The 13,704-nt window shown below is 35.3% G+C and overlaps 1 protein-coding gene across 15 annotated transcripts in view; it reads right to left on the reverse strand.

Moving 5' to 3' along the window:
* ANKHD1 (ankyrin repeat and KH domain containing 1) overlaps positions 1-13,704 on the reverse strand; it is a 136,552-nt gene that overhangs the window by 61,356 nt on the left and 61,492 nt on the right. For 11 of the 15 annotated variants that reach the window (XM_008014681.3, XM_008014670.3, XM_008014680.3 and 8 more), the window contains exons 11-12: positions 12,749-12,805; positions 1,821-1,908 (exon numbers count right to left, since the gene is read on the reverse strand). In XM_008014681.3, the coding sequence (XP_008012872.1) occupies positions 1,821-1,908; positions 12,749-12,805 (145 nt within the window). Of the gene's footprint in view, positions 1-1,820; positions 1,909-12,572; positions 12,806-13,704 lie in introns of those variants that run through there. The other 4 variants (XM_008014673.3, XM_008014672.3, XM_008014678.3 and 1 more) reach the window with 2 other exon arrangements.

Raw genomic sequence — 13,704 nt, forward strand, 5'->3', positions numbered from 1 at the left:
TTGTGTATTTTAAGAGTCGGGGGACCTGGATATGGAGAGAAGACAGAATATTATCCAGATATGTTATTTGAAAGGCAGGTTGTTCAATAGCTGTGTATAACATGACCTGAAAAATGTCTAAATGCAAAGTCTTTTCTTAGCTTCTTTTTTGATAAGTTATTTTTGACCCGTGGAAAAAATAACTTTAGTTCAGTTACCTTTAACAATTCCAAAAGATCTCAACTAGAAAGTTAAGACTATAGAAATATTCATTCTTCCTTCTTAATTCTACCTATCTTATTTAAGAGAAAAATAAGTCGGTGGGTAAAACTACTACTATCAGTTTGTCTAATTTTCAGAAAATATTCAGCTGAATCTAATCCTAACTTGCATAGAAGTACCTTTTGGGAAAGGTAAAATACAGCAATAAACATCCTGAGATTAGCAACATGAAATTATTTTAGATGACAGGATTATTTTATCTGAAACGATATAATCAATGTGTTCCTATTCCTGACAAGCCTGATTATATTTTTAGCAGGTTGTTGTTGGGTATGACTAGGTATCCTCTTTAGTAAAGAAGCATAAGAGAACTCCAGAGGTTATTTGTCTATTTATTTCTGCGTGGTTGAGGTAAGCAGCTTTTACAGACTATATTACATAAAGATACGCGTTACTTGGCAGCAAAAATGCAATATGAAGAAAATAAACCTAGTTTTATCCAATTCAGAAGAAAACAAGTACATTTAAAATGATAAAATCTGGCCAGGTGCAGTGGCTCATGCCTACAATCCCAGCACTTTGGGAGGCCGAGGCTGGAGGATCACCTGAGGTCAGGAGTTTGAGACCACCCTGGCCAACCATGGTAAAACCCTGTCTCTACTAAAAATACAAAATTACATGCATGTCTGTAATCCCAGCTAGTCGGGAGGCTGAGGCAAGAGAATCACTTGAACCCGGGAGGTAGAGGTTGCAGTGAGCTATGTTTGCGCCATTGCACTCCAGCCTGGGCAAAAACAGTGAAACTCCTTCTCAAAAAATATAAAACAAAATGATAAAATCTCACCCTGCATTTTTAATGTTACTACATGTGAGAAATCTATTAAAATATAAATATAATTTTTATCGTAACAACATAACACCACCTGAGTGAATCTTCCCCGTATTTTTATCATCCTATCCTAGGATGTTTCATTAGATGCCACAGTATTTCTGACTCTATACAAAGAGTTAGACTGAACCAAATGAAACTGCTGACGTTACCATTTTTGATTCATAACATGACAATTATATATGGTTAAACCTAACATTGGTTCCACAGCATTTTATTTTTCTGCAGTAAACAGTCTTAAGCTAATTCTTCATCCATCAGTTGTATTTTTTGCCTAAATATAATTCTAATAATAGAATTTCTAAAGAAATATAAAAATTATAATAAATAAGACCCTTACAAACTCAGTTAATTCAACTGAACCACAAACAAGTACCACAGTAGCAGACTTCCTCTCTGTCCCCCACCCACATCTCCAGCAGAACAGACTTATCATTAGCTGTTGAATATCCACCTAATCATAGTGGGACATTTTACATTTGGCTTTTCTAAGTTGGGAGCAACCACATGTTGTTTGGTTAATGCAAACTTAAAATTCAAAACTAATAAAGAAAATTCCCGGTAAATAACTCACAAACTCTATGCTTACTAAATAAAATACAACAACAAAAGGCAAGAATACAATACTTTACTATAGGTAAAGTAGCCATAACATAAATTGCAACAGTTTAGGATTTTTTTTTCCCATAAACTGTAGCCTCTTGGAAATGATCACTTGCCCTTTCTTTACCTTTGCTAATAAGAAACTGCACAGTGCACAAATGACCAGCTCTTGCAGCTTTCATCAAAGGTGTTCTTCCACCTTCAGATTCATGTTCCTGTTAAAGAAATGGAAAAAATAATCCATCAATGCCAACGGTCTAACCATCTATTTTAAAAACAGTACTGATGAAATGAGAAATAACGAGGATTTAATATACTTACTCAATGTAGATACTTATACCACCTACTTCAATTCCCCCAATATACCGGATTTTCAGTCCACACTAGATAATGTAACTTTCTAAGGGCAAGTTCAGTTTTGCATACTAAGTAATAACCATTAAAGATAATATTAATGTTTTGTTTGGTTCCCAAAGAGAAATCACTGCATTTTTCTAATTCTAAGTTTTAAAAAATGTTTCCTAACTATTTATCTGGACTGTGAAAAACGAACCTCAGTCCTGTGAAACGATTAGAAGAATCTTGATCTTATAGCAAAGCCAATAAAAGCTCTATCAAAGGATGCAAATGATTCCCTGAAGAAAAACACTATGGTATTTTAGGAGTAACGGAAAAATGAAGAAGAAAAATATACTAATGGGTAGACTTTTTAAGTAGAAATTAAATACTTGAATAGTCAAAGGCAAAAGATACAACTCCTAATAGCAGAAAGATTGTTCTTTCTAGGAAGTTCGCCAGCAAGAGGAATGAATGATAAACAGTTTTTAACTATGCATGCCTCACATCAAATGCCACTAAAAGGAGCTTGCTTATATGGTAATACTGTCTGTTGGGAGAATTATGAACTCATTAAATTCATATAAGTATAAAATGTAGCGTATATACTGCTTCTTTGAAAAGTTCTCTTACCTATCCCCTCTTTCACTATGTATGCAAATATGATTTTCTGTTGTTCTGGTTCTCTTTTGTTACTATGAAAAAACTGATAAAGAATGGTGATTAAAGCTTTATTTCAGCTATATTCTTCTAATTAACTCTGAAAATCCTATAATTACCACATGATCAATTTAAAATATGTGCTCTCCCAACAGAATACAATTTAGTCTATTTACATTTTAACTATCCTGATCTACAACTCAGACAAAATAACAATAAGAAATGAGTAGACTGCCAACCCAATGGAGACCTCACAGAAAATAAGAATTCCTCCCTTAAATAGGTTTTAAAAAAATCTTGATAGTGTAGTATCACTCAACCTACTAAAAAAATTACTTTATGTTTTGGCTTTTTAATTGTTATACATGTTAATTAAATAAGAATCTTTTAATTCTAGTTTATGGAAAAATGAATAACTACAGATAATGCCAAAATAATTTGGCTTTAGAATAGATCTTGAACTCACATTCAAACTTAGGTAAATCTAACATTCTGGCAATTTACTTCAAATAAAACTGAATACATATCACAAAGACCTTACTCGGAAAGACCTAGAAAGTTGTTTGTCCAGGTTTTCTATCCAACTTATTTCTGAACTATCATTACAATCAACCACATCCTGGAAATAAATTGCCCATTTAGCAACTTATTTTTTCCCTTCCTGCCTCACAACTTTTTCGCACATACTGGTCTTTCTCTTTAATGCTTTCCCTCCACTAACTCATTTTCCTCCTTTACATCTTAAGTAAAGTGTTATTTCCTCAAGGAAGACCTCCCGGAACTTCCTGACTAAATCACTCTTCCTATTATGGACATACATCTCTATGAACCTCTCCTTCATAAATTACAATCATATTTTAGTCTGTGTAAGTATTTTACTTAGCTAACCTGTCTCCTCCACTAAACGGTAAGCTCCATGAGAGCAATGATCTTGTCTTTTTTTGCTAGCCACTGTACACATAATGCTTAAACGATTGAGTGATTAAAAATTGTTTAATCATGCAGGAAACTAAGCTTAACTGAACTCTCAAATCTTCCCTCTCATAGCATTGAGGTTTGAAGTTTTTATTATTTTCTACTAGGTAAATAAGAGAAAGGAAAGTCAACTAAACAAGAAATTAAGAGTAGTAGTTAAACCTGAGAGTAAGACACTGATTATCTGCAACTGATATGTTATTATTAGAACATAGTCGGGCAATATTAATGTCTCTTATCCTTTCTTTATCCTTTTCTCTTTCTTATTTCTTAAGCCTGGCGGTGATCAACATAATTAGGTCATATCAACATAATTAGGTCCCGTGAGTAATGGCAAAGACAAATGATTTCAAAGCTTTCAGCCCTGATTTGGAGTAAACTTTAAAAAATAACTGTTTGGCCGGGCGCGGTGGCTCAAGCCTGTAATCCCAGCACTTTGGGAGGCCGAGACGTGCAGATCACGAGGTCAGGAGATCTAGACCATCCTGGCTAACACGGTGAAACCCCGTCTCTATTAAAAAATACAAAAAACTAGCCAGGCGAGGTGGCGGGCGCCTGTAGTCCCAGCTACTTGGGAGGCTGAGGCAGGAGAATGGCGTAAACCCGGGAGGCGGAGCTTGCAGTGAGCCAAGATCGAGCCACTGCACTCCAACCTGGGTGACAGAGCAAGACTCTGTCTCAAAAATAAATAAATAAATACATAAATAAAAAATAACTGTTAATTTTGTATATTGAAAATATTACCATAGTTGTTAAAAGACATGAAATCAGAAAGTACAGTCCCAATATCCTCACACCAAGTTTCAAAATTCAACATATTAATATAATTCCTGAAATAAAAGGGGTGAAAAGCTACCTATTTTATTTTCCTCTCTATCAATATACATTCATTCTTTTAGTTTTGAATAACATAATCACATTTGAAAAAAGTTGATAAAACAATGCCACTACTCTATATTTACAACATTTTGTGTCTTAAAATGAATAATGTATATCCGACAACACACAATATTTGCCCCAAAATATCTGACTACTAAATCCTTCTTTTAAAATGGGAATCAGGTTACTCTGGGCACACTCCCTATGGGTTAGCCCTGCTCTGCAAGAAGCAGAAAAAAGAAAAAAATAATAATATATCTATATATGGAATATCCCCATTATATACATGTATATGTATAGGAATACATTGATTCCCGTTATATACATACATTATACATATATATTCCCATTATTGGTCCCCATTATACACATACATATATATAATATATATTCCCATTGATTCCCATTATATACATACACATATGCATATACATACAAGTGTATATACATATATATACATATGTATATAATGGGAATATACATGTATAATAGGAATGCAGATATATAATGGGAACACATATATGTATATAATGGGAATCAATAATGGGAATATATATGTACAATGTATGTATATACATATATGTGTGTATATCATGGGAAACAATGTATACATGTATATAATGGGAATCAAATTTGTATACATCGTACTATTTATGAACATTGGATTTAGTCATTCATATAGCCACTATTTGTTCAATACTAATAAAATTTTAGGATACAAATTGTTTCTGATTTTTTTCCCTTTATAAACACAGAAAATTATTTTCCAAGGCTACAAACTTAAATATCGTGCAATTTAACGTTTCTTTTTCTGTTCTTGAGAACAGCTAGAATAATATAGAAAGTATCTATTTCAGCTGGGCACGGTGGCTCATGCCTGTAATCCCAGCACTTTGGGAAGCCGAGGCAGGCGGATCACGAGGTCAGGAGATCGAGACCATCCTGGCTAACATGGTGAAACCGCATCTCTATTAAAAATACAAACAAAAACAAAAACAAAAACAAAATTAGTTGGGTGTGGTGGCAGGTGCCTCTAGTCCCAACTAATCGGGAGGCTGAGGCGGGAGAATGGCGTGAACCCAGGAGGCGGAGCTTGCAGTGAGCCAAGATCTTGCCACTACACTCCAGCCTGGGCGACAGAAGGAGACTCCATCAAAAAGAAAGAAAACAAAGGGAGAGGGGGAGGGGAGGGGGAGGGGGAGGAGAGGGGGAGGGGGAGGGGAGGGGGGAGGGGGATAGGAGAGGGAGAGGTGTCCAGCCGGGCACGGTGGCTCATGCCCTTAATCCCAGCACTTTAGGAGGCTGAGGCAGGTGGATCACCTGAGGTCGGGAGTTCGAGACCAGCCTGACCAACGTGGAAAAACCCCCATCTCTACTAAAAATACAAAATTAGCTGGGCAAGGTGGTGCATGCCTGTAATCCCAGCTACTCGGGAGGCTGAGGCAGGAGAATCGTTTGAACCTCAGAGGTGAATGCTGCGGTGAGCAAAAAACTGCGCCATTACACTCCAGCCTGGGCAACAAGAGTGGAACTCTGTCTCAAAAACAAAACAAACAAACAAAAAACAAAAAACCCTGAACATTTGGTAAAATTCACCCATAAATCCATTTGAACCTCTTACCTTCTATAGATGAGTAATTTTAAACTACTGATTCAATTTGTAATACATGGTTTCCTATTCTAGAGTCAATTTTGATAATTTATATATTTCTAGCAAAAATTAGTATTCATTTCATCTGAGCATTCACATTTATTGACTGAATTTTAAAGATCTCTTATAATTATAATTCACTTTTAAGTTTGTTATCTGTGCCTTTTCCCCTTAAAAAAAAAAAAAATACAAATAAATAAATAAATAAATAAATAAATAAATAAAAGGCCTGGCTTGTTTTATCTGTTTTGGTAATTTTTTTTAAAAACCAGCTTTTAATTTCACTCTTCATCCCTATATTTTCTTTTGTATCTCTTTTTAAAATTATTTTCTATTGTGTTAACTTTCGCTTTTATATTTTTTTCCCTAGATTTGGGCAACACCTCATTCTATACCATAGAATATCATGTACCATAGAATACCATATATGATAGAACGAGGTGTTCTCCTTTTATTTTCTTCTTCCTTTGTGCTGTTGTTTTAAAATTTATTTTCATCTTTAATATACTGATATACAGAACTACAATTTTCCTTCTAAGGACAACTTCATGTATGTTCTCCCTTCTCAAGTTTTGGTGTGCACTGGTAACTCAGTTTCTACTGTGTAATTTTTACTGGTATTGCCTCTTAACCCCATGAATTTTGTAAAAGTATTTTCCTGGCTGGGCATGGTGGCTCACGCCTGTAATCCCAGCACTTTGGGAGGCCGAGGTGGGTGGATCACAAGGTCAGGAGTTCAAGACCAGCCTGGCCAACGTGGTGAAACCCCATCTCTACTAAAAATACAAAAATTACCCAGGCGTGGTGACAGGCACCTGTAGTCCCAGCTACTTGGGAGGCTGAGGCAGAATTGCTTGAATCCGGTGGGTGGAGGTTGCAGTGAGCTAAGATCACGCCACTGCACTCCAGCCTGGGTGACAGAGCGAGACTCTGTCTCAAAAAAAAAAAAAAGTATTTTCCTTCAAATTTCTAAATGTATGGAATTAAATAAGACTTTATTGTTGATGTGTAATTTCCAGGCAAGAGGGATCAGAGAATATAGTCCACATGATGAAGATTCAGGAGTTTCTTCGGACTTCTCTGTGGCCTAAAACATGGCCAATTTCTATAAATATTCCATGTATTACAAGAGAATACAAAATATATTTACTGGAAACAGAATGCTAGCTTTCTGTAAGATAAATTATTTGATTTTTAACAATCATTTTATCTGTTTGATTCATCAGTTTCATTGAGAAGTGTGTGAAAAAAAATCCTACCACTACAAATGCAGATCTGACCATTTCTCTTGCAATTTTGCAGTTTTATATTTTATTTGGATGGTAGATTGTTAGTTACTGATTAGTAATTATTTTCTCAGTTGGAGGAGTATTCATTTCTAAAAATGCTTTTGGCTTAAAATTCCATTTTGTCTGATATTAATATTGCTTTACGTAATTTTTTCCCATCACTGTCAAGCTTTCCTCATCATTTTGCTTTAGGTTTGTCTCCTGCAAACAGCATTTGCTACATTTTGATTCTGACTCTTATTCAGAAGTCTCTGCCCTTTAACAGTTGAGTTTAATAGCTTTATATTTGTTCTGATTACTATTCTATTTTTCTTTTAAAAAAGCTTCATTTAGTACGTTCTCCTCCTGAACAACAACAAAAGACTCTAGCGTGGCTTTTAAACTCTCTAACACATCCTTCTGTATTTCCTGCTATTGTTTTCTAGAATTTTAGTACTACTTTGGTTTTAAACATTAAAATTTAGGTTTTTAAACTCAAACATTTGTATTTATAATATGTTTTATCAATTTCTTTGCTTACCGTAGTTTCTTGTATTCCACGCCTTCCTCCAAGACTCACTTGTTTCTTCTCATTGATGTATGTATCTTTTAGTAGTTCTTTTGACAAGGGTCTAATGATGGTAAACTCGTTTATTCTTTGTAGATTTGAAAATATGTTTATTTTCCTTCTCTAGAATGGCACGTAAGTACAGAGTTCTGTATTGTATTATTTTATCTTGGCATTTTGAGGATATTACTTCCCTTCATCTTCTGTAGTTTATTATTGCTGATAAGAATGTCAAAACTTTGATGGTTGTTCTTTTGTAGGTAATGTTTTTTTCCTCTGATAGCTTTTAAGACATTTTTCATTATCCTTAAAGTTCCACAGTTTCACTGTTCTGCTTAGTGATGGATTCTTTAGTCAAAGATTCATGTCTAGCTACAATGCTAGAAAATTCTCCACCACTCTCTTCAAACATTTCCTCTCCCGTCCACTTCTATCCTCTCCTTCAGGAACTTCCAGTAGATACATGGTGGAGCTTCTAATCTATTCTCTTGCTCTCAATTTCTTTTTCATATTTTCTATCTTTATTATATTTTATTATATATTTTATTGTATTATTTCTTGTTTTATCCTTCATTTATTCACTAATGTATTCAACTGTGTCTAATATGCTGTCTTGCCCTATATATTGAGGTTACCCCCCAAAACTTTTACTTTATTTTATATACAGCTGTTCTTAATACGTAATTATCAGCTTTTGTTTTATTACCTCACATTGTTTTATGGTTACTGGTCATAGTTTAAAATAAACATGTTTAAAATTCTCAAGATTAAAGTTTATTTCAATTTCCTTGAGTGTATTATAATTTGCTTTTTGTTTGTTCACATTTTGACTATCTCTCTTGATAAAGATTTGTTCTCCAGCTTTATAATTTTTTTATTTGAGGAAACTCATTTTGATGGGAGGTGTTTTGTTTTAGTTTCTTTTCCATCCACAGATGTACTCCTTCTTATCAGATGTTTTGGAAGTTGCCTCAGTCTGGCTCTTTGAGTTCATCTCAGAAGTAGATACTTTGCTGGACACCTAAGGTTCTTGTCTCATAGAGGTATTTCACTTCTGTTCCCTAAATCAAGAATGTTGTCCTCCAAGTTTTTAGTCACACGGTTGTCTCTGCTTCTTCCCTCTCCTAATGACAATTTGCTAATTTCTTCCCCCTGGCCTTTTTTTTGTAGTTTTTTTTCGTTTGTTTTTTTACATATAACCTGGATGTGACAATTTGCTAATTTCTAACCATAACCCTAGATAGTTGCTCCAAGTTTTTTTTAATCCATTTTGGTTCACAGGTAGGGCAATAAGATCCCAGTTCCTTGCTTTATTCAAGTAGACTAGATCTACTGATGTACTACATGTGAAATGCATTCACTCCCTATTCCTCTGTACATGCTAAAATCGCAGCCCCCATTGTGTATTTTTTTAGCCCTTAATTCTCCTTGGGAACTATAGCTTAAACTGTGGATCCATGCTTCATTTCTAGTCCATGGAGATCTTTAAACTTGTTGTTTTGGGGCACAACTACATATTTTTAGATTCATTTTTCTATATACTAATAATGACTTTACCTTCTTGACTGTAAGTCATTTGTACTTATATTTAAACAAGCTGGAGAGAGCTGAAAAGAACTCATTCAATACACAGTAACATAGAAAGAGAGAACTTGGCTTTAAAAGAAATGTATTAGGAGTTTTGTGTATTCCATAGGTAGTTTTAGATTTTTAAGAAATTGACAAAAGTTTCCTAGTTTTAAGTAGTAAAGTTAAAAATATGTATATATGGCCGGGTTCGGTGGCTCATGTCTGTAATCCCAGCACTGTGGTGGGCCGAGGCAGGCAGATCACAAGGTCAGGAGATGCAGAACATCCTGGCTAAAATGGTGAAACCCTGTCTCTACTAAAAATACAAAAAATTAGCCAGGCGTGGTGGCAGGTGCCTGTAGTCCCAGCTACTCAGGAGGCTGAGGCAGGAGAATGGTGTGAACCCGGGAGGCAGAGCTTGCAGTGAGCTGAGATTGTGCCACTGCACACTCCAGCCTGGGCGACAGTGAGAGACTCCGTCTCAAAAAAAAAAAAAATGTTTATCTGCTATTCCTTAATAAAAAAGTTAAAAAGTGGAAGGTAAGGTCACATTTAAAGTTTATTAAGGTAAGGTCATTACTAACAGTTGAAATGCATTGATAAGTGGATTACTAGAGCTCATAAGCTCCCTAAAAATATATCCATAAAAAATACACTACAAGTCTGGGCAAGATAGCAAGACTTTGTCTCTGAAAAAAATTTAAAAATTAGCCAGGCATTGTGGTGCATACCTGGAGTCCTAGCTACTCAGGAGGCTGAGGCAGGGGGATGCCATGAACCCAGGAGTTCAGAGCTGTAGTGAGCTATAATCACACTATTGTACTCTATATTGAGCGACAAAGTGAGACCATCTCCACACACACACACACAAAAATTGGTTCTGATGAATGAGCACTATAAGAAAAAATGTGGAATTTTTTTTCTATTTGGCTTTAGACAACAAAATTTTATTTTAAATTAAGTTTATTTTATTTAAAATAAGTTAATTTCCCTTAAAAAAAAAAATCACAGCCACAGGGCACCCAAGACATATTTAAGGATTGTAACTATACCACGGAGGCAATGTCTTTTGGAGTTGGAGGGAGGACATTCTCTAAGGAGAAAGACCAAAATCACAGAGAAAGGGAGGGAGACTGTTTGATACTGTATGTACTAGAGGATTCCAACATTCTTCCATGGGGAGTATGTTCTTTCAACCCACCACTGTACATTAATCATTACTAGTGATCTACTATTACTGATTGGATTCATATCCCTCAGGAGAACTGATATGGCAACAAGAGGCACTGGTCCTAAGGCTTGTGTTTAGCACACATTTTCTAAAAATCACAAGTAACAGAGAGAAAAACCAAGTTTACTCAATTTGGATGGAAGAAAAATGATCGATTATAAAGCAAAGATGGAAAAAGTAAAGAACTCAACAATGATGCAGAATAATCTGTATGGCCTCTACCAATGTCTCAAAGTGTAAGATATGGAGAACTTGTCATCAGAATCTCCTGAGATATTAGTACAAATGCAGACCCCACCATTTCAGATCTATGGAATCTGAACCTGTAAATGTGGGGCTGCTAAACTCATTTTTTAAAAAAATCCTAAGTTTTGAGACTTGCAACTAGAGAGAAAGGTTTACAATTACATTTCCTCTAACAAATCCAGGGAAAAAGAATTACTTTGATCTGAAATTAACACTCAGCTTTACATTCTTGATAGGAGCCTGCAATATCATACAAACTGAGTAGAAGCTCACATGTTCACACCACATTTTGTGAAATAAACTTACTTACTTCAAAACAGAATAAATATACCTAGCCTGGACAGTACAGTGAGACCTCATCTCTATAAAAATAAAAAAAATTAGTTGGGCATGGTGGTGCACGCCTCTAGTCCCAGCTACTCGGGAGGGTGAGGCAGGAAGATCACTTGAGCCTGGGATGGGAAGGTTGCAGTGAGCCGAGAGCACACCACTGCATTCCAACACAGTGAGACCCTATCTCAAAAAAAAAAAAAAAAAAAAAAAAATTTAAAAAAATCTAAACAGAATAAATAAAACAGCTTCTCATTTAACAAGCCAATGATGAAGACACCTAATAAGCATCATGATTAAGAGAGGTTTAGAATTAAGAAACTTAGGCCGGGCACAGTGACTCATGCCTGTAATCCCAGCACTTTAGGAGGCCGAGGCAGGTAGATCACGAGGTCAAGAGTTCGAGACCAGCCTGGCCAACATAGTGAAACCCTGTCTCTACTAAAGATACAAAAAATTAGGTGGGCGTGGTGGTGCGCACCTGTAACCCCAGCTACTCGGGAGGCTGGGGCAGGATAATCACTAGAACCTGGGAGGAAGAGGCTGCAGTGAGCCAAGATCGTGTTGCCATTGCACTCCAGCCCGGGCAACAGGGCAAGACTGTCTCAAAAAAAAAAAAAAGAAACTTAGATGGCCTAAGTTATTTGTGATCTAATCACAATTCATTCCTAATTTTAAAATTAAAACCTACTCCTGATTTTAAATAAATTTCTTTGGATTATAATGGATATTAAATTTATTTGACTTTTAAAACCACTGGGCACAAATTCACACATTTTTTCAAAAGAAATATTTCTTATGAAAAATATTCACCTTAAAAACCAATTTCAGAATAATAGGAGACAATTTTAAGAAGAAAATTTTAAACTTCTAGTTTACAGAAATTAGGGCATAAACTATATAGTAAATGTTTGCTAAACTAATTATTTATTTGAGGATTATTTTTAAAACAATCCAATGTATTAATATCACTCTGAGTTTCAGATTTTTGATAAACAAAGTTGAATGCAAAGGACTTTATTACTGAGACTTTCTCTCCATAGTATACTAACTCTCCCAATAAAGGAGAATGTACAAGAACTATCTGAATAAGAAAATCTATTTTCGCCTAAGAGATTTTTTTAGGAATATCACTGAGAAAGAAGACTAAGGAAACAAACTACCAGTAATGCAAATCTCTTTTTATTGGGACTTCATAATCTTTTTCAATTGAAGAGGATTTCCTTTGTCACCCAGCAGGGTCCTGGAACTTCTTGGCTGGAATTCAGATATCCAGAGTTCTGGTTACCTACAACATCTATTCTTTACGTAGTAGCTTACAAGCATCAAAGGCCACCCTCACCTGATGCTTGGCCGGATCTATGCCCTCCAAAATAGTCTTCATGTCCTCCTGCTTGTCCTGCGAAAGGAAAAAGAAGAACTCACGGATCTTATTCCAAAAACGAAAATCACATTTGGCCATGAAGACCTTGTGACCGATACTTCAGATGCTGGGCTTTGTTAACTCAGGATCTTCAACTAAAAAGACTCTCATCTGTAGAGACTGTAATGTCAGGAGCAGAGTATAAATTTTTTAAGGGGGTGTTATTACGGTTTTTTACCAATAAAACTTCAATATAAACCTTAATATATGTAGAAATATTTCTGCAAAATTATTTAAATTCATGCCTCTGTCTCAAAATACAACTAAAGCCACAAAAACAGAGCAACATTTAAAAACATCTAACCAAAGAAAATAATGAAATCAAGAGATTTGGGCATATCAGAAGTTGGGAGGATGGAGGAAAATACTGTAAGATAAATAGTTACATAGTTTTTCCCCTCATTATAAATGTACTTAGGGCTTACACTTTTCAACTAAAACAAGAACCTTCAAAGAACTCGAGAAATGGAATGTTTGTATTTTCTCTAGATATAGACTCTTAACAGAGATAAACTATCTAAAGGTGAGACAGGGATACAACTTAGGAAACCACAATAAGCTTTTCAGTCATTGACCAGAGTCAACTAAATCTCCAAATAAAAGAAATGTGACCTAGAGAAGACTTCACTCTGTCACTCCAATTTCCTACCTACATGATGTGCTTACCCTAAGAAAGTGCGTGCTCTTATGGTATAGATTCAGCAAGACAGTATCCTGAGACAACTATATGATTTTAAGAAGCTAACTGTTAAGGCTCACTTCCTCTTCCCTGCTACCCTACCCCATATTTCAATAAATAGCAAGTCCCATTAAAATACGAATAATAAGCACAGAGTATCCAACATGGAACCTATCAAGAAGTTCCTACAAAACAA

Source organism: Chlorocebus sabaeus, chromosome 23, assembly GCF_047675955.1.
Source record: "Chlorocebus sabaeus isolate Y175 chromosome 23, mChlSab1.0.hap1, whole genome shotgun sequence".
Taxonomy (NCBI): domain Eukaryota; kingdom Metazoa; phylum Chordata; class Mammalia; order Primates; family Cercopithecidae; genus Chlorocebus; species Chlorocebus sabaeus.